The sequence below is a fragment of the Solanum tuberosum genome, unplaced genomic scaffold (assembly GCF_000226075.1).
Source record: "Solanum tuberosum cultivar DM 1-3 516 R44 unplaced genomic scaffold, SolTub_3.0 scf00116, whole genome shotgun sequence".
Taxonomy (NCBI): domain Eukaryota; kingdom Viridiplantae; phylum Streptophyta; class Magnoliopsida; order Solanales; family Solanaceae; genus Solanum; species Solanum tuberosum.
Window position 1 is genome coordinate 1,166,434 of NW_006239040.1, and position 18,355 is coordinate 1,184,788.

The 18,355-nt window shown below is 32.6% G+C and overlaps 2 protein-coding genes across 3 annotated transcripts; one reads left to right on the forward strand and one right to left on the reverse strand.

The window, feature by feature from the left end:
• Positions 1-866: 866 nt before the first annotated feature.
• On the reverse strand, positions 867-5,876 carry LOC102588364 (uncharacterized). Of its 2 annotated transcripts, XM_006350017.2 has the most exons (5): positions 5,754-5,876; positions 1,732-1,812; positions 1,582-1,647; positions 1,464-1,501; positions 867-1,229 (listed from the first exon to the last, which is right to left on the reverse strand). In XM_006350017.2, the coding sequence occupies exons 1-5, from the start codon at positions 5,778-5,780 to the stop codon at positions 1,091-1,093; spliced, it is 351 nt and encodes a 116-aa protein (XP_006350079.1). In that variant the 5' UTR covers positions 5,781-5,876; the 3' UTR covers positions 867-1,090. The 2 variants fall into 2 exon arrangements, with proteins under 2 accessions (XP_006350079.1, XP_015165356.1); XM_015309870.1 differs by lacking the exon at positions 1,732-1,812 and having other exon boundaries at positions 5,691-5,866.
• A 5,519-nt stretch (positions 5,877-11,395) lies between these two features.
• On the forward strand, positions 11,396-18,086 carry LOC107061085 (uncharacterized). Its single transcript, XM_015309827.1, has 13 exons — positions 11,396-11,646; positions 12,505-12,742; positions 12,825-12,953; positions 13,254-13,388; positions 13,482-13,516; positions 13,658-13,781; positions 13,866-14,030; positions 14,165-14,302; positions 14,378-14,447; positions 14,530-14,752; positions 15,927-15,984; positions 17,300-17,524; positions 17,904-18,086. Exons 1-13 carry the CDS (start codon positions 11,396-11,398, stop codon positions 18,084-18,086), a joined length of 1,974 nt encoding a protein of 657 aa, XP_015165313.1.
• The last annotated feature ends 269 nt before the right edge of the window (positions 18,087-18,355 follow it).

Here is an 18,355-nt window from a genome sequence, read left to right on the forward strand (position 1 = left end):
GAATAAGCGACAGATCAAGAGCTTGAACTTGCAAATACTGATGAAAATGTAGAAAAAGACACAAAGTTTACGCAACCAACTAAAGAACAACAACTATACTGAACTAAAGTTAGAGAAAATACGATAAGCACATAAGCAAAAAGGTCGATAACCATAGCATATAGATCTCAATTAGTAACTTAATACATGGAAATAAACAAACCGATCTTAACATAATATTAGGCAAAAGCTTCAGAACTATGATTAACTTCAGTCTAATAGATAGCGTTAAACAAAACACTTGAACAGTTGAGAGGAAGAAAAGAAGATAAGTTGATTCATAAAACTTGTTAAGCCAATAAACAAAGATATAACAACACTGTTGAACGAATAAGCCACAGATCAAGGGCTTGAACTTGTGAATACTGATGAAAATGTAGAAAAAGAAACAAAGTTTACGCAACCAACTAAAGAACAGCAACAATATTGAACTAAAGTTAGAGAAAACGCGATAAGGACATAAGCAAAAAGGTCGATAACCATAGCATATAGATCCCAATTAGTTACTCAATACATGGAACTAAACAAACCGATCTTTGCATAGTGTTAAGCAAAAGCTTCAGATCTATGATTAACTTCAGTCTAATAGATAGCGTTAAACAAAGTACTTGGACAGTTGAGAGGAAGAAAAGAAGATAAGTTGATCCATAAAACTTGTTAAGCCAATAAACAAAGATATAACAACAATGTTAAACGAATAAGCCACAGATCAAGGGCTTGAACTTGTGAATACTGATGAAAATGTAGAAAAAGAAACAAAGTTTACGCAACCAACTAAAGAACAACAACAATATTGAACTAGAGTTAGAGAAAACGCGATAAACACATATGCAAAAAGGTAGATAACCATAGCATATAGATCCCAAATAGTTACTTAATACATGGAAATAAACAAACCGATCTTAACATAATATGTTAAGCAAAAGCTTCAGAACTACGATTAACTTCATTCTAATTGATAGTGTTAAACAAAAGCTTCATAACTACGATTAACTTCAGTCCTAATAGATAGTTAGATCACGAGATAGCCGATAGGAATAATCAAAGAGGACTACCAACTTAAAGGTGATGCCAGGGATTCTTTTAGTCTTCTGCGGTCCTCCCGGAGCAAGTTTCTACTCTCTTCAATGCCATACAAGGTCGCATAAGGTGGGGAGCGAATGCAAGCTGGAGCATTCAACCAGAGATCGCTACGAAAACAGAGCAAAAAATCACAATAAACATTAAACCTTGTTGTTAAGTATTGTTTCATAAAGCATATTATATTGTATTGTTAAGTGAATACAAAGTTTAAATAGATCAAAAAAAATAAAAATCACATTCCAATTTACCAGTTTAAATCTGATTTGTGGTTCGAATTAATTGTTATCTTCCAAACGAAGATTGTACACAATAACAATCATCTAAAAAAAAAAAAAACTCACTTTTCGCTGCATCCGAATCTGAGGAGGTCATGGATGCTCTGAAACATCAACAAATTTGAATAGAAAATCAGTTACAGAAATCAGTGATTAAAAACAAAGCAAAATAGAGTATAATCACCTCTTTGGGATGCAGAGTGTTTTTGCGAGACAGTTTCAAAGGCCGACGAGCTTTAACAACCTCATCCTAAGTATTTTTAAAAAGGGGGAAAAATCAGATTAAAATTGAAGAAGAACTCTATATCAGAGATGAAATCGAAAAGTAGAAAACCTGTTGATTCTCTATCTTCTGTTGATTCTCCGTCTTCTGTTTCTTATCAATGTGATGTTCTTCATTCTGTTCCTGCTTCTCCTTCTCCCTCTCCATTGATGCCCGTTCCATTTCTATTGTGCCTTTTGTTGTAAAGTGGAGACGAAACAAAATAAAAAAAAACCTTGGAATAGGTTGGGCCTCCGAGGTATAAAGTATAATAATTTCAAGATAAAATATAGGATTATTTTAGTTTATCGGGAATTTTCATAATTAACAAATACTAAGATTCCTTAACTACAGTTTCACTCATTATAATTTATAGCTACACTTTGGTTTTTCTATGCATTTGTGTTCGTTGTATTTTTTTGTGGATTTCAGAGGAAAAAAAGACAAATACAAATTGATTTGTATCAAAATGAATATATATTAGGAGGAGAGAGACAAGTAAGATCGAGAGAGGCGAACGAGATCGAGAGAGGGAAGGAGAGAGACGAGCGAGATCGAGAGAGGGAAGGAGAGGATGAATGCATGTTGTATTCATTGTATTACGAATACAATTGATACATAATACAAATGCAGTTAATACAAAATGCATATATGTGTATCCATTTTATGAAATTTCTTGGTAAACATGTGTATTCATTTGTCTTAAACACGTGAATTTTATTCATCTTCTTCTCATTTCCCTCTTATTTGGTGTGTAGAATTATAACGTTTTCTTGCCTTGTTCATCAGTTGTTATGAATGCAGTAAAAAAACCGAGTCTTAAATATTCAATAAGTATAATGTTTATGTAGCGTAATTTCTACCTAACTAAATCCTACATAAATAATACCTGCATAATTAATATTTACATAGCTAATATTTGCATAACAAATACGTGCATAACTCTAACTAGTAACCAAACAATCCTTAGATGGTTAGATCACGAGATAACCGATAGGAATAATCAAAGTTAACATAGAAAAGTTTAAATATTTTTGTAGGTACACATATACATAATGCCAAACATGGATAAAACGGTATAAAAGTGTGCTCTAGCTAATGATTCAAGATCAAAAGAATAACTGGAACAAGGGTATCAAACTTCTTAGAAATGATTTTCTAACATTTGATTACATACCATTGAATGATTTACTTGTACACCTGAAAGATAGCTCATAAAATAACGAAAATAATTGGATAATTAGTTTATATGAATTCTTTTTATGTGAAAGCATATAGAAAAATGACACTGTCAATTTATCAATTTCACTTTAGTCATTGTGTCAAAGGGAAATCACTTCGTCAGGAGCAATTTTGCCCTTTTGATTTTAAAAAAATTTGATGTGCCCTTCTGGAATTTTTGACAATTTTTTTTGCCCTTTTGGCTCTAAACTCGGAAAATCATAAAGCAAAATTACAACCAAAAAAAAGTGGGACAAAATAATGTATTATCAAATCACCAAGAAATAAGGCATAGAATAGACACTTTAACTTGACTTCAACAGATAACTAAGAGAATGCACATCTATACACTTTAACTCATTCCCAATTGTATCTCGTATACACTCGAAGTTGATGTAACATGTGAGTTTTGAAAGTGCCTAGATGATCATTTTCTAAGTTGGAGTGTTCAACTAACACAATGGAACACGTTGAGGTGTTTAGATGCTAGTTTCTTGTTGAAGTCAAGATAAAATGTCTATTTTATGTATTATGCCAAAAAATTATTACAAATACGTGCATTATACTTTACTGAAGAATAATTAGGTTGCATTCAACAACAATTAAAATAAATAGCTCATTATTTGATTTTTGTTATTGCTTCTTGTTTTTTCTAAATGCTGTGTTATGCTTTTTCTGTTATTTGTTATGTATATTTGGCGTTACTCGAGTCGATAAAAACAATCTCTCGCTCTCTACCTCCACGAGGTAAGGGTAAGATTACGTACACTTTATCTTTCTCATACCTTGCTTATAAAATTATACTAGATGCCTCGGCATTATTTGAGAATACTATTTGCTAAGAATATCATATTTGATGTAATTGGTTATACAAATAATTAAAACTTGCTCCTGTAATTCCAGAATTTTTACTGGGGTATTCTAATTAAGAAAAGTATTAGATATGAAAAAAAATAAGGTTACGATAGCAAACCCCTTGGCATTGATCTTTTCACAAACAAAAGTACTGCAAGAGTGTCTACATATATGATGAAATACAAAGTTTCCTCACAATCAAATAACAAGATTTTGAAAACATTTTGCTTTCAACCATTATGAAAATTGGAAAGATAAATTGATCCATAAAACTTTCTAACCAAGATCATGAAGCAAAGATATAATAACCATCATGTTAAGCAAATGAACAAAACAAATCCAATTTTTGAAATAATGTTTTTGGTCTTGGTCAAAATATTGAGCAAAATGTAGCATCGAACAGACACGAAGAATCAATGGTCAAATTCAAATATAACGAAACAGAAGGAGATAAATAACGTTGAAGTAAAGTTAGAGAAAACGCGACAAGCACTTGAACAGTTGGGAGGAAGAAAAGAAGATAAGTTCATCCATAAATCTTGTTAAGCCGACAAACAAAGATATAACAACAATGTTAAATGAATACGCCACAGATCAAGAGCTTGAACTTGCAAATACTGATGAAAATGTAGAAAAAGACACAAAGTTTACGCAACCAACCAAAAAACAACAACTATATTGAACTAAAGTTAGAGAAAACGCGATAAGCACATAAGCAAAAAGGTCGATAACCAAAAAGCGTATAGATTTCAATTAGTTACTTAATACATGGAAATAAACAAACCGATCTTTGCATAGTGTTAAGCAAAAGCTTCAGAACTATGATTAACTTCAGTCTAATAGATAGCATTAAACAAAGTACTTGAACAGTTGAGAGGAAGAAAAGAAGATAAGTTGATCCATAAAACTTGTTAAGCCAATAAACAAAGATATAACAACAATGTTAAACGAATAAGCCACAGATCAAGGGCTTGAACTTACGACTACTGATCAAAATGTAGAAAAAGACACAAAGTTTACGCAACCAACTAAAGAACAACAACAATATTGAACTAGAGTTAGAGAAAACGCGATAAACACATATGCAAAAAGGTAGATAACCATAGCATATAGATCCCAAATAGTTACTTAATACATGGAAATAAACAAACCGATCTTAACATAATATGTTAAGCAAAAGCTTCAGAACTACGATTAACTTCATTCTAATTGATAGTGTTAAACAAAAGCTTCATAACTACGATTAACTTCAGTCCTAATAGATAGTTAGATCACGAGATATCCGATAGGAATAATCAAAGAGGACTACCAACTTAAAGGTGATGCCAGGGATTTTTTTAGTTTTCTGCGGTCCTCCCGGAGCAAGTTTCTACTTTCTTCAATGCCATACAAGGTCGCATAAGGTGGGGAGCGAATGCAAGCTGGAGCATTCAACCAGAGATCGCTACGAAAACAGAGCAAAAAATCACAATAAACATTAAACCTTGTTGTTAAGTATTGTTTCATAAAGCATATTATATTGTATTGTTAAGTGAATACAACGTTTAAATAGATAAAAAAAAATGAAAATCACATTCCAATTTACCAGTTTAAATCTGATTTGTGGTTCGAATTAATTGTTATCTTCCAAACGAGAATTGTACACAATAACAATCATCTAAAAAAAACAAAAAAACTCACTTTTCGCTGCATCCGAATCTGAGGAGGTCATGGATGCTCTGAAACATAAACAAATTTGAATAGAAAATCAGTTACAGAAATAAGTGATTGGCAATTAAAAACAAAACAAAATAGAGCATAATCACCTCTTTGGGATGCAGAGTGTTTTGCGAGACGGTTTCAAAGGCCGACGAGCTTTAACAACCTCATCCTAAGTTTTAAAAAGGGGGAAAATTCAGATTAAAATTGAAGAAGAACTCTATATCAGAGATGAAATCGAAAAAAACGAAGAAAACCTGTTGATTCTCCGTCTTCTGCTTCTTGTCAATGTGATGTTCTTCATTCTGTTCCTGCTTCTCCTTCTCCTCCTCCTTCTGCATCTCCATCGCCGTTCTTCTTTGGTTGATGATTAGGGCAAAAACGTTTGATGTGAATGTATCTCGAGGGTTTCTTATTTTATATCTATATGGCTACGAAATAAACGTGAACCGTTGGATTTCAATGCTTCGATCATCTTGTTGCTTCATGTACATTTTTCTCCTTTTATGTATTTTTGTTCTTCACTAGTTAATAAAACACTGTTTTGTCATATTTTAATAGTAAGTAATATAATAATAATTATAGATATTATTGTTATTATTTTATACTTGACTACTTTTTTAGAAATAAAATGTAGGTTTGTTTTATTTTATATTTGATTAAAGGTATTAGGTAGTTTTTAAATTATTTATTTTATTATTTTTGTTTGTTAGTGGGACTGAATAAGTTATTCTAGTTGAATAACTTATCTCAAAATAATCTGAAATAATTTATTTTTAATTAAACAGCTCCTAAATAAAATAATTTATTCAAAATAACTGATACCTTATGTGAGTGTGCCTGTGCTCTTTTATTAATGGAGAGTGTTTGTACGGGTGAAAGTGACGTGAGGGAAATCAAATGTGACTTGTGAGTTTGTTAGAAAAAAGATAAGGAAGAATATTCCAAGTGACAATTTTCCATTGGCTGTTTTTTTTGTCTAATTCTTTTTCAATTTATATTTTCTGTGTGTTTGAATTCTATTTTGAGTTATCTTAATGGGCAAATATAAAATAACAATACATATTGATATACTATATGAATAATCATATGGTAAAATAATTAATAATTATGATACATTTATGCGCATATTTATTGTAAAACAAAGTACAACATATTTAGTGATGGACTCAGGTTGGATAGAGGGGTCATATGAATCACTTTTTGAGAGAAATTATATTATTTATTGCGCTTAAAATTATTTTTTATGTATATTATATAATTGATTTTGAACTCTCCTTTTTAACTTTTTTTACTTTTTGAATCAACTTAATAAAAATTCAGATTCCACATAAGCATATTTTAATGTAGCTACTTATTGAATTAAAAAAAAAGCTCCATCTTACTCTGCAGGAAATCTTAATATCCTAGTTAATTGACTTTGTAAATTTTCATCTTATTATGAGAGTTTCATTCTCTAGATTATAATTCTCTTTCCTATTTTTCCTTCCCTCCCATTCTTTTTTTTTTTAAAAAAAAAATCTTATAGTTTATATAGAGAAGTAAATTCTTAACATGTATGTCCAAATAAAAATATCTTATTATATGGATCAGAGGGTATATGTCTGATTTCAAGAGAATTTGAGGTATATCGAGGTGTTTTTTTATTTAACCATTCAATAAAAATATTTTATTTTTTCATTGAACTATTTTCATTTACTATCTTAAATATTTTACTAGTTTTAAAGAAATTATATTAATAAATTAATATTCTATTACTCTTACAACATATAAAAAATTAAAATTAAATTTGAACCCGCATAAAAACACATATACTCGCAACCCGCCCGACCACATTAGCTTTAAAAAAAAATCACTTCAACTTGTCTTGCATTCCTCCCGCCCCTCACAACCTTAAACCCACCTCATCCCGCCCTGTTGCCATTTCTATCTGTTGATTCTCTTGCTATTATATTATTTTGTTACTATTTGTTGATTATTTTTTGTACTTTTATTAAAAAAAGTTCTAGACTATTTTAAAATATTCCATCTCAAAATAAAGATCTATTGGAAACAATCATTTTATCTGTGAAATAGAAATACATTCTATATACAAACTACTTTTTCTAACCTTACTTTGAGTGACTATTGGTATAAAAACCTTCTTGTTGTTGTTGTTGTATTCAGTAATGATGACTCATGATATAATATTACATCACAATAATTAACAACTTAAAAAAAATCAATTTCATACTTAAAAAAAACATAAAGTACTATATATTTAAAATAATTAACAACTTAAATATTTTTAAAATATAAAAATTTGGTTGATCAATGTCACATTAATTGAAATAAAAGGAGAATCATATATTATTTGAAAATTACATAAAAAAAAGTATTATAAATCTCAATAATTAACAAATTCAAATATTCCAAAAGCTTTTAATTTTTTTTGACTGATTTTTTCAAAATTGTGCCATATAAATTGAGACAAAAAGAATAACACATATTATGAATGACATAAAAAGTACTATAAACATAGTACCCAATAATTATCAACTTTGTTACAAAATATAAGCAATATATTACAAGAAAGATGAGCCAAATACATGGAGAATAGCTAGAGTATAGAGATCATCTTATCATATGTTGCAAATATGTTCAATCGATGCCCCCTTAAAGTTGGCATCAAGTTTCATTTAGACATCTCAACTAGGCGTTGTTCATTTTAGACAACTCATGTAGGGTTTCGCTGTATTATTTTGACAATAAGCAAAAAAGCTGAAGGAGAATGTAATACACTCGTTGATGACGTGAATGTAATACAAGCAAAAAATGATTACATGTGTTATTTTAAGTTAAAATAATTTTAAAATCTATTTAGTAAATAAAATAAAAATAATATTCTAAAAAATCAATTTGCCCCCCCCCCACCCACCATGATAGTTGTCTTCTCCTCTACACCCAATAATTTTTTTAATTTTTTTTAATCTACTTTTTAACATTGTATCAAATCTTTTTTTTCTTTCTATTCTAGTGTTGTTTTGAGAGAGAAAGAGGGAGGGAGGGAAAGAAAGAAAAAAAAATATAAAATATGAGTGTTGGTATTATTTTTTAGGGGAAAAAATGGGGAGCGGTGGTACCTCATCCTCATTTTCCATCGGAAATCGTCTCTTTCGTTACATGTCAAAATCTCTTTTGTGCTTTTAAAAAAAAAAATTATTTCTTTTACTATTTTTCATATTTATTATTTTTCTTTCTTTTTAGTGTTGTTTTGTGGGAAGAAAAGAGAGAGAGGAAGAAAGAAAGAGAGAATAAATATGAAATACAAGTGTTGCTATTCATTTTACTGGCAAAAAAAGTGGAGGGAGGTGATGATAGATTTAAAGAAGCAATATACAATGAAGAAAAAAATGACTTGAAAACGAATTTTTATAAAAAAAATCTACCTCCATTGAAGGAGTTTAAGCTTGAAAATGGTGGAAGGCGGTGACTTGAAAAATAGAGAAGAAGAAGAGAATAAAATAAAGGGAAAAAGGACAAATATACCCCTGAACTGTAGTAAATGGTATGCAGATACCCTCCATCATACTTTTGGGACATTGGTGCCCCAGTCGTTCAAAAACTAAAACATATATACCATTTATACTAACGGACATACACATGTCATAATGCTATCTACCGACCCGACATTTATTAAATATCAGATCAACGGATAAGATTGTGTCACGTGTCCTGTTTAGTCTTCCGTTAGAGTGAAGGGCATATATGCTCTAATTTTTTGACGGCAGGAGGACCAATTATGTCCCAAAAGTATATATGACGAAGGGTATCCACATACCATTTACATCAGTTCGGGGGGTATATTTGTCCTTTTTTCCTAAAATAAAGATGACTAAATTAAGTCTTTCACATGCTATTGTTGAGTGTATCACACTCACTTTCACATGTTAGCAAAAAGTGTCAAAATGATATAATGAGATTCTACATGAGGTGTCTAAATGAACATCGTCCAGTTGAGGTGTCTAAGTGAAACTTGATGCCAACTTTTAGGGGCCACCGATGTATTTGCCTACAATAATAGGTAACAACTCAATTAATAGGTTGAGAAATCACTTTAAAAGTCACCAGGTTAAATATTAATAAATACATGATTCATATAACCTAGAAATTAAAATATGTATACATAAGTAGTTCATGTATTAAGTAAATGGACAACCCACTGATTCAATAAATTTATAACAAACTTCAAATCTTTCAAAAAGCATATAATTTTTTTTATATTATTAATTCCCTAACTTTCTATAAATATACATTAGAATAAAGAAGAGCACCACCATGCATGCAAAAATACCCTCTTGTTAAATTCCAAAAATACCCTCTTGTTAAATATTTCCAACATTAAAGAATGTGTCCTACTCTTCATTTATTTATTTTAATCTCTTTTTTTTTGTTAAACAAGTATGGCACGTCCAAGAAAGAGCACCACCATGCATGCAAGACGTAAAAAGGGTTGTTTGGATTAATATAGGATAAAGAAAAAAAATATTGTGAAATAAAAAAAAAGATTACTGGGTTTATTTTTTAAGTACTTCATGTTTAATTTGATGCAAGACTTTGATTTGAAAGAAAAAAATAAATAATAGGAGCCAACGTACGCAGTAGTTTAAAATTTGAATAAAAGAAATAGCTATGCGAATAAATGCTAGTATTATGTTTTTTGTTTCCAACTTTTTTATATATAAAAAACAAACATTCAATGAGAAATTTGACATAACATTAATAACATCTTGTAACGAGTCCACTTCTTTATAAGTTGACGAAGGCAACTTATTTAATCTGCTAGACAGCTCGAGTAATCCACTAATGCAAGAAACAAAGTCATAAATTCATAATAGGAAAAAAACATTGAAAAATGGGAAACTCTCATTTATATAATCTATATATTAGGAGTTTGACTCATCTATGTCACATTCATTTGAAAAAAGGCTTATTAATATTATTTTTTTCGTTAACTTAAAACATTTCCGATTAAAACTTTAATGCATGACATATGAGTCTTTTCTCAAAGTTCGATAACATATTTGTACATTTTCTCAAAGTTCAATAGCATATTTAATCCGAGCCTTTTCTCTTTAAAAAAATAATGTAATTAATGACGTGACTGAATCATAATTGAACACGTGTGAAAAATAATTTTATAAAATCGAAACTATTTTCAATAAACAAATAATGACACGTACGAACCTTTTCTCAAATAAAAATGACATAATAAACCTCTTCTCAAAATTCAATAAATTATCTGAGCCTTTTTCTATTCATAATTAGTAGGCTTGAAAAAAAAGAATTAGTGTTTGAATTAAAATTGAAAAATGACATTTGAACGTAAGGTATGGGTAGTCCTTTAGTCTCCAAACATCTTTAAAGAACCCCTTTGTCATATGCGATCTTCTTGATCAATGAATAAGTGACACTTTCTCCTTCTATTCACTAATTCCCTTACGAGATGAATAACTTTTGCCGTTGAACAAATTAATTCTCGATAGTAGACACACTCAGTCTCCTCACTCTCTCCCTTCGCATCTTTCGAATAACCTCTTTTAACTTTCTCAAATGTTATATATCCATACCAAAATCTCGAGTCCAAACGAATACTTAATCAAAGTGGTTACGTGGAATAATAATAATATATGTGACACTAGTGTATGATTTTCTTGTGCAACAAGATGACTAGCCCCCAGTACACTGCAGTGCAGTGCAGGTGCAGGGGCAGGCCTCCTCAGTGGCAAAGAAATAGCTGTTGTACTATCCATTTGAACAAATTAAATTTATATTTACGAAAATCTTTTCTACACAAAATTAAAATGCTACATATAAAAGTAGAGGTACTTAGTGTGTGAGCAGAGAGGGAGAGAAAGTGAATAAGAAGAGCAGCACAAAAAAAACATTGAGCTAAGTTACAATTTGCTTTGAATCGGTGAATATGGAACCATCGCCGGAACCTTCGGAGCATAAGGAAGAAGAAGACGAAGAATGGGAAGTCGAGTCTTATGATGAGCCGGATGAGTTTGAACTTTTAGAGCCCATAGAGAAGCTGGATTATGAGCAAGAGTTGTCCAGTGCTCCATTCCAAGTAGAACATCATGGCGTCCTACAAAATGGGTTAACATACTATGTCAAGAAAAATAGCATACCTAAAGATATAATACTTGTGAACTTGATCGTAAAAGCAGGGTATGTAATCTCGTTCCTCTGAGTATTTCGATTTATAGGAGTTATTTGTGATTTTTTATTGTTTTGAAGCTTTCATTCTCAGAATAACTAGCATTTGTGTAGTGTATTTATAAATATAGTACTATTTTCGAGCTTCCTGTAATTTTTTGTTTTTGCTTTATCAAGTGCTGTGAGATACTATGATTTTATTTTCTTACAATGGGCCTATGGGTCACAAAATAGTTTGATGGTGACCTGTGAAGTTGAGGCAGCAGGCTCGTCGGTTTGGATCTACTTGTAGGTTGGATGTGGATTGGGAGGTTTTCTTCTGTAGAGGAGGATGGTGCACCAGCCATGGTGCTAAATCTGTAGATGTACATGTAGGTTGGATGTGGATTGGTAGGTTGTGTCTTAACTAAGGTTAACAGTTCTGCACACTGTGCTAAATCTAGATATATATAGATTTATTTGGTGTTTACTAGAGATTTGAACTTGAAAAGAGGACAAGTACAGGGAATATACATGGATGTATATATTTTGAGTTTGAATGTAACTAAACTCTAGTAACTAGCTAACATCTGTTGAGGTGATTGGATCATGGTGATCAGTTATTCTTTGTCACAGGGGAGGGTTGAGTTGGATAGTGTCATGCTGTGGTTTTGTTTTCTTTCAAAGTAACAATGACATTTCCAAATAGTTTGTTGCTTATTACGAACTTTTACATCATACTCTAGTTACTGCTTCAGCATATCCAATGTCTAAGTAAATAAAAGAATATGGAGGATTTATTATCTATTTTGAAAAATAATTGAACTGTAAATGTATAATAGTTGCATTTGGATTTGCCCTATGATATAATTTTTCATGACTCTTGACTAGGGCTGTTTGTGAAGAGGAAAATGAACGTGGTGTCGCGCACATTATTGAGCATCTAGTTCTGGAGGGATATGGATATACCAATTCGGATGCGACTGAATATTTAAAAGCTTTCAAACATCAGTGTGGTGCTCATCAACAGGCCAAAACATATTGGGACCATACAAGTTATAACTTTTCTGTGACCAACACGGAGGATTTGAGGAAAGCACTTGCATTAACTGCTGCAATCTCTCGAGAGGTTCTTACTTCATATCGTCCTTGTTTTTTTTTTTGTTTTTTGTGTTTTGGTTATTCTCCTAATTTAAAAACTTATTTTGCAGCTTGTTGTCACGTCTGATGAACTTGAGAAAGAGAAATTAATCGTAATAGATGAGCTTTGGCATGGTTCTCAGATTGTTGAGAAACAACATAGTCGCATTTTTAGTGCTCAATTATATCAAGGAACAAAGGTTGTGTGAATCTCTATTTACATGTACAATCCCTAAATGTACTGTTTAGACTGTTAATTAGGGTATAACATTGACTTGAAATGTGGAATTTGAGACAGTTTATGATTAGTTTGCATCTTCTTAAAGTACATGAAGGGGAGATATGCAACATGTATGTTACTACACATTACGGTTTCTTAATATAGATTGAAGGACATGTTGCATGTGTCTTCTGATCTTTACTTGAACTTTTTCCTGTTTTGGTTCATTAAATGTACTATAAGCTACTTGTCAACTGATGCTGTCCATATTGTGTTCTAGTACGCTGAGCCTCTGGGTGGCACAGAAAAAAATGTACGAGATCTCTCCGTGGATATTGTAAAGGGGTTTTACCTGAAGTGGTATGTCCCAAACAATATGGCTGTTATTGTTGTGGGTGATGTAACTGAAACACAGGTTTGTCATAAACTTTCTCTAGGTTTATGTATTGATTCAACAGTCATAAATTACTCATCTTCTTTTCGTTTTCCTTTCGATTTCCTTTTGTAGAGTATAATTGGTTTGATTAGAACCTACTTTGAAAGGCAACCAAGAGGCGCGCCACAACATTTGGAGTTCCCTCTTCTCAAACAATGTGAGCCTAGATTGACCACACACGTCAATAGTGAAATTCTGAAGGTAGTCGTTAAGACCTAATTTGTCTCTTTACTGCATGCTCATTGTAGAGTCTTTGGTTTTAGCAATGTTGAACTCCTTCATGAGGTATCTTCTTATTGTCAAATTTCTGGAAAATCATCGCTAATGCATGCATTTCTTCTTCTTTGGTTTGTGAAGTGGGGGAAGTCTCAGGTATATGTCTCCTTTATGTTTGAGAAACAAGGGGGTAAACATGTGAATGAGGTGTTCATACACTTTCAACAAATACTTCTTCAGAAAGTCATTGTTGAAAGGTTGAAGAAATTTTTTTTAAGCATGACCAACTCAAAAGAAATTCAGTACTCTAGAGAAAATGATTCACAGATGTATAGCAATTTTGTGGTTTGGGTGGAGTGTGAAGGATGTGAAACAATTAAGGTGTTGGAGACATTCCTTATGGAGGTAATTCACCAGTATTTCCTTTATTCTTTTTATCTTTTAGAGCAGGTGTGTTCTTGATCAATAAATCGATTAAAGTTATTCTGCAATGAAGCACATAACTGCACAATAAATATTGTTTTGCACATATTATTTAGATTGCACGATTGAGAGTCCACGGGATAGAAGAAAACGAACTAAGTGAAGGACGTGTCTATTGGCTGAGAATCGCTGGGGCCGAATACCGGAATCGTCTTGATCATTCTTCAGAGGAACTTCAAAATAACTACACCAGAGTATGTCTCAAATGGCTTGTACTTGTTTATTTCTTAGATTAGTGTCAAGAACTCACTCTCTCTTTTCCCATGCAGCACTTCAATTATCGTGAATGTGATTTGTGTCCTAAGCTGCAGGCACAGCTTATAGTAGCTCTTACTAAAAGTAAGTTTTTGTAGTTTACTTCATCATGTAATTGACAGATTTGTTTAACAGCTGCAGGATGTAATTAGACTCCATTTTTCAGGTATCAATTTGGAAAAGATGAAGAGCTTCTGTGAGTTGCAATGTAAAGCATCTAATTTATCAGTTATCATACTTCAAAGCAAGAATTTCGTGACACAAGAGGATATGAAGGGGTCATTGCAGAAGATTACTGATTTGGAAAAAGAGGGATCCCTTGCTCAATGGTCAGATGAAGAAGTGGAGGGTTCAAACAATCTGATACTAGAGATGGAGCCTGAATCAGGGTGAATATCCTTTTACTAAATGTATCTTGCTGTCTTGATGTAATTTTTAATCAATGCAGCATTCAGCGGTACATCTTGTAATCAAGAGTTGCATACATACTGGCTTCAACTACAAAGCATGGGAACTCTCAGATCCTATCCACTTATTTTACAAATGAACCAAACTCGTTTCCTAATTTAGTTAGATCTTGTGCTCAATTAGGCATTAACGCCATGCTTTTGTGTGTGTATGTATAGGTAAACGAATTAGGTCATATTTTTTTTTGAGAATGGTAAAGTTGTATTCATCAGCAATGAGGGTATGCTGGCAACCAAACAAAAAAAACATTCAAAGGCCAAATAGTCATGATTACAAAGAGCCTATGAAATCTACTAATTGATCTACTTCATATATACCCTCTTCTTTACACCAAAAATATAAAGTATTAATGCAGTTTTCTTTAACTTTCTGCATTGGGTTAGTAATATTCTTAAAGCACCTATTGTTTCTTTCCTTCCAAATTGACCACCATATGCAAGATGGAACTAGATTCCACCATTTTTTCTGTGTTTTACTCCCCCCTCTTCTCATGCAACAGTTTAGTAGGTCAGCAGTATGCTCAGGCACCACCCAAGGATCTTGAATAATGCTTTGAAGCATATACCATATCTGGGAAGTCACTCTACAGTGAAGGAACAAATGATTGTTTGTTTCCTCCTTCTCATGGCAAAAGAAGCACCTAGAAACAATCTGAAATCCTCTTTTTTTCAGTCTCTCCTGAGTCAGACATGCTCTTCTGCACACTAACCATGTGAAACACTTTATCTTGGTTGGGGTGTTGGATTTCCAAATTTGTTTCCAAGGTCCAAAAATGCCCCCCGGGTGTGTTGCCAGGTCTCTTTTGTACATTCTTCCAACAGAAAATTCCCCATCCCTATCATGTTTCCATCTGATTGCATCAGGATTAGTGTTGAGTCCCGGAAAATCTTCCAACCTTTGCAGTAAATTGGCTACTCTATCCACCTCCCAGTCATTTAAGAGCCTCCTAAGGGTTATATTCCACCCTTGCTGAGACCACATCTCAGCAATAGATGTTCCAGGGTTGTCGCAAAAAGAGTAGCCCTCCATTCGCCCCGTTGCTTACGTTTAGTTGGGCGGCCTGCTAGACAAATGACTGTTTCTGTGAAATTTTAGGAGTATGTTTTTGAATACAGAATACCATGTTCGACTTGCATCTTTTCTAGTGCTTATGGTGATGCAAGATAAAGAAAAACTAAATTAAGTTATTCTAGTGCTGATGGGAGATAAAAAGAGGATGTATGATCTGATATTATCTGTTTCCCAATTTCCCGAATTCATTTTTACAAGTATTGGAACTCCTCTGCATCATTCCAGAGTATTGAGACTCCTTTTACCTTAATACCTTAATAATATACTGATAATGAAAGTTGATGATTCATCCTTCCATAGATGCCTATAAACGTGAAAGCATTGCATGCATGTAGTTATAAAACACCCATCAAAATCCAGCGAATGACCGAATTCCATTTCAATGGGGGTGAAAATTAATCAATGTTTTGACTGTATAAGTCTAATACTTATACATAGATTTCCCCCCTAATTCTTTATGCATTTTACATAGCAACCACCCCAAATATTTGAAATTATGATAAAGGCCAATGCAGTATAGTTGTATCTATTGGGGACCCATGCTCTAGACACATTGAGAAGCATCACTTGTAGAATATGCATTGCACCCATTTTCTTCTGTAAATTGTAGTGCTTTTTCCAGCATCTATGCTTGTATCTATTTTTTGTCTTGTATCTTTTCTAGTACTAGTGGTGATGAGAGATGAAGAAAATGCAATTGTTATTCTAGCGCTTGTGGGGAGATAAATGAAATAGAGGATGTGAGTTCTGATAAAATCTCTTTCCGGATCTCCCTAATTCATTTTTCAGTTATTTGAAAATCCCCTGCATTGTCCAGAGTATTGGAATTCCTTTTACCTTAATTTTAAAATGTTGCAAGTGATGTTCCCATCCTTGCATATACATCAAAGCATTGTATGCACGTTGAAATGAAAACACCCAGCAAAATTCAGCAGGAGCAAATGATAAACCCCCTTCTCAGAGGGGTGAAAATAAATTAATTTAGTCTAGATTTTATACTTCCACATGTTCTTCCCTGTTTCTTTTTCGTGAGATCTCTCATCTTCTTTTTCACCTGCTTTCATGTCAAAATACAGAAAGATAGTGTGCTGAGAGGATAATTAAATTTTCATCCATGTTAGAGTGCAATTAACAACCTTTTCAATCAAGTTTCAAAAGCGCACACACTAGGATTTTGAAATGGGAAACATCAATTAATCTAAATGTTTTGGTGTTGAAGGTTTACAAAGTACTGATAGCTGTATAGATGGGATTTATTTGGTACATAGTTGAAATATCTATTCTATTATTGTCTTAGGTGATGATGTGGGAAATGTTGCATCGTTTAGGAAAATAATGCTCCACCTAGTCCTGCTTGTTCAGTTTTCTTTTTCTTTTTTTCTTTCAAATATTTACAGGTGCGCTTGAGTGGATTCTCATATGGAGGTCTCTCAGAACTGGCAAAAGAAGATCTCCTCAGTTGCTTGTTCTCATGTGAAATCGGGCAAAATGTCTTGTGTAAGAGCTTTGAGAGATTTTTTACTGCACGTGATAAAGTCGGTTTCAACGTTGTGGTGGACGAGTATAAAAGAGCTTTCAGTGCGAATTTTGTTGACTCATCGTATATCAAACTTGCACTTCAGGTTTGTTGGTAGATCTGTTATTCGTATTCAACTTCCAAGATTCATGCTTATTAAGTTCAGTCAGTGTTCTCTACAAAAAAAGTTGGTGCATTTGAGCCAGAATTAGGCCTACCTTTGCCTTTGTGTTACCCAAAATCCACATTTCATGTTCCAATTTATATTTTATTCTAGCAGGTGCTTTGCTTTTGTGCTGTTTTCCTTGTATACTGTTTTGGGAGGGGGGTCTCTTCTTCATGAAAACTTTGTGGTGGGGGATCTCTACTTCACAAAGTTTTCCAGTTTCACATGGTTTAAGAAAATTAACATGCTTATTCTGATTCAATGTTTTAGTTGGGTTTATTGTTTAGTCATGGTTCTGTTTGATCATGGATGCCTACAGATTGTATATTTTCTATTCACAAGTGACCTAGAACCTGAAGAAGAAGATTTGCAAGCTGTAGTTGATGACCTAAGAGAGCGTCTGTCTCCCAGACATCAACGCCTGCAGGATATCCTAGTGAATACTGCCAAGGAGATCAATAGCGGTGGATCTTGCATTTACAAGGTCTGTATTACCAAATGAATTTTCAATTCTTTCCAAGTTTGATGAATAATATATTTAGTCTTCAATAAGTTGCTAAAATCTTGAATTATGATGAAAGATAGTTTTGGTTTATTTCCTATAACTATCTTAGCTTCACTCCTCCCCATTCCACTATTAACTTTGAAGATAAAGTGGCTGCATTGCATTTGCATTACAGTCTTACCAAGTTATCTTAAGATTTAGGAACTGTGCTTTCTGCTAGCCTTTTCTCAATTTCATATCCTACTTCTCTTTTTATATCATTCTAC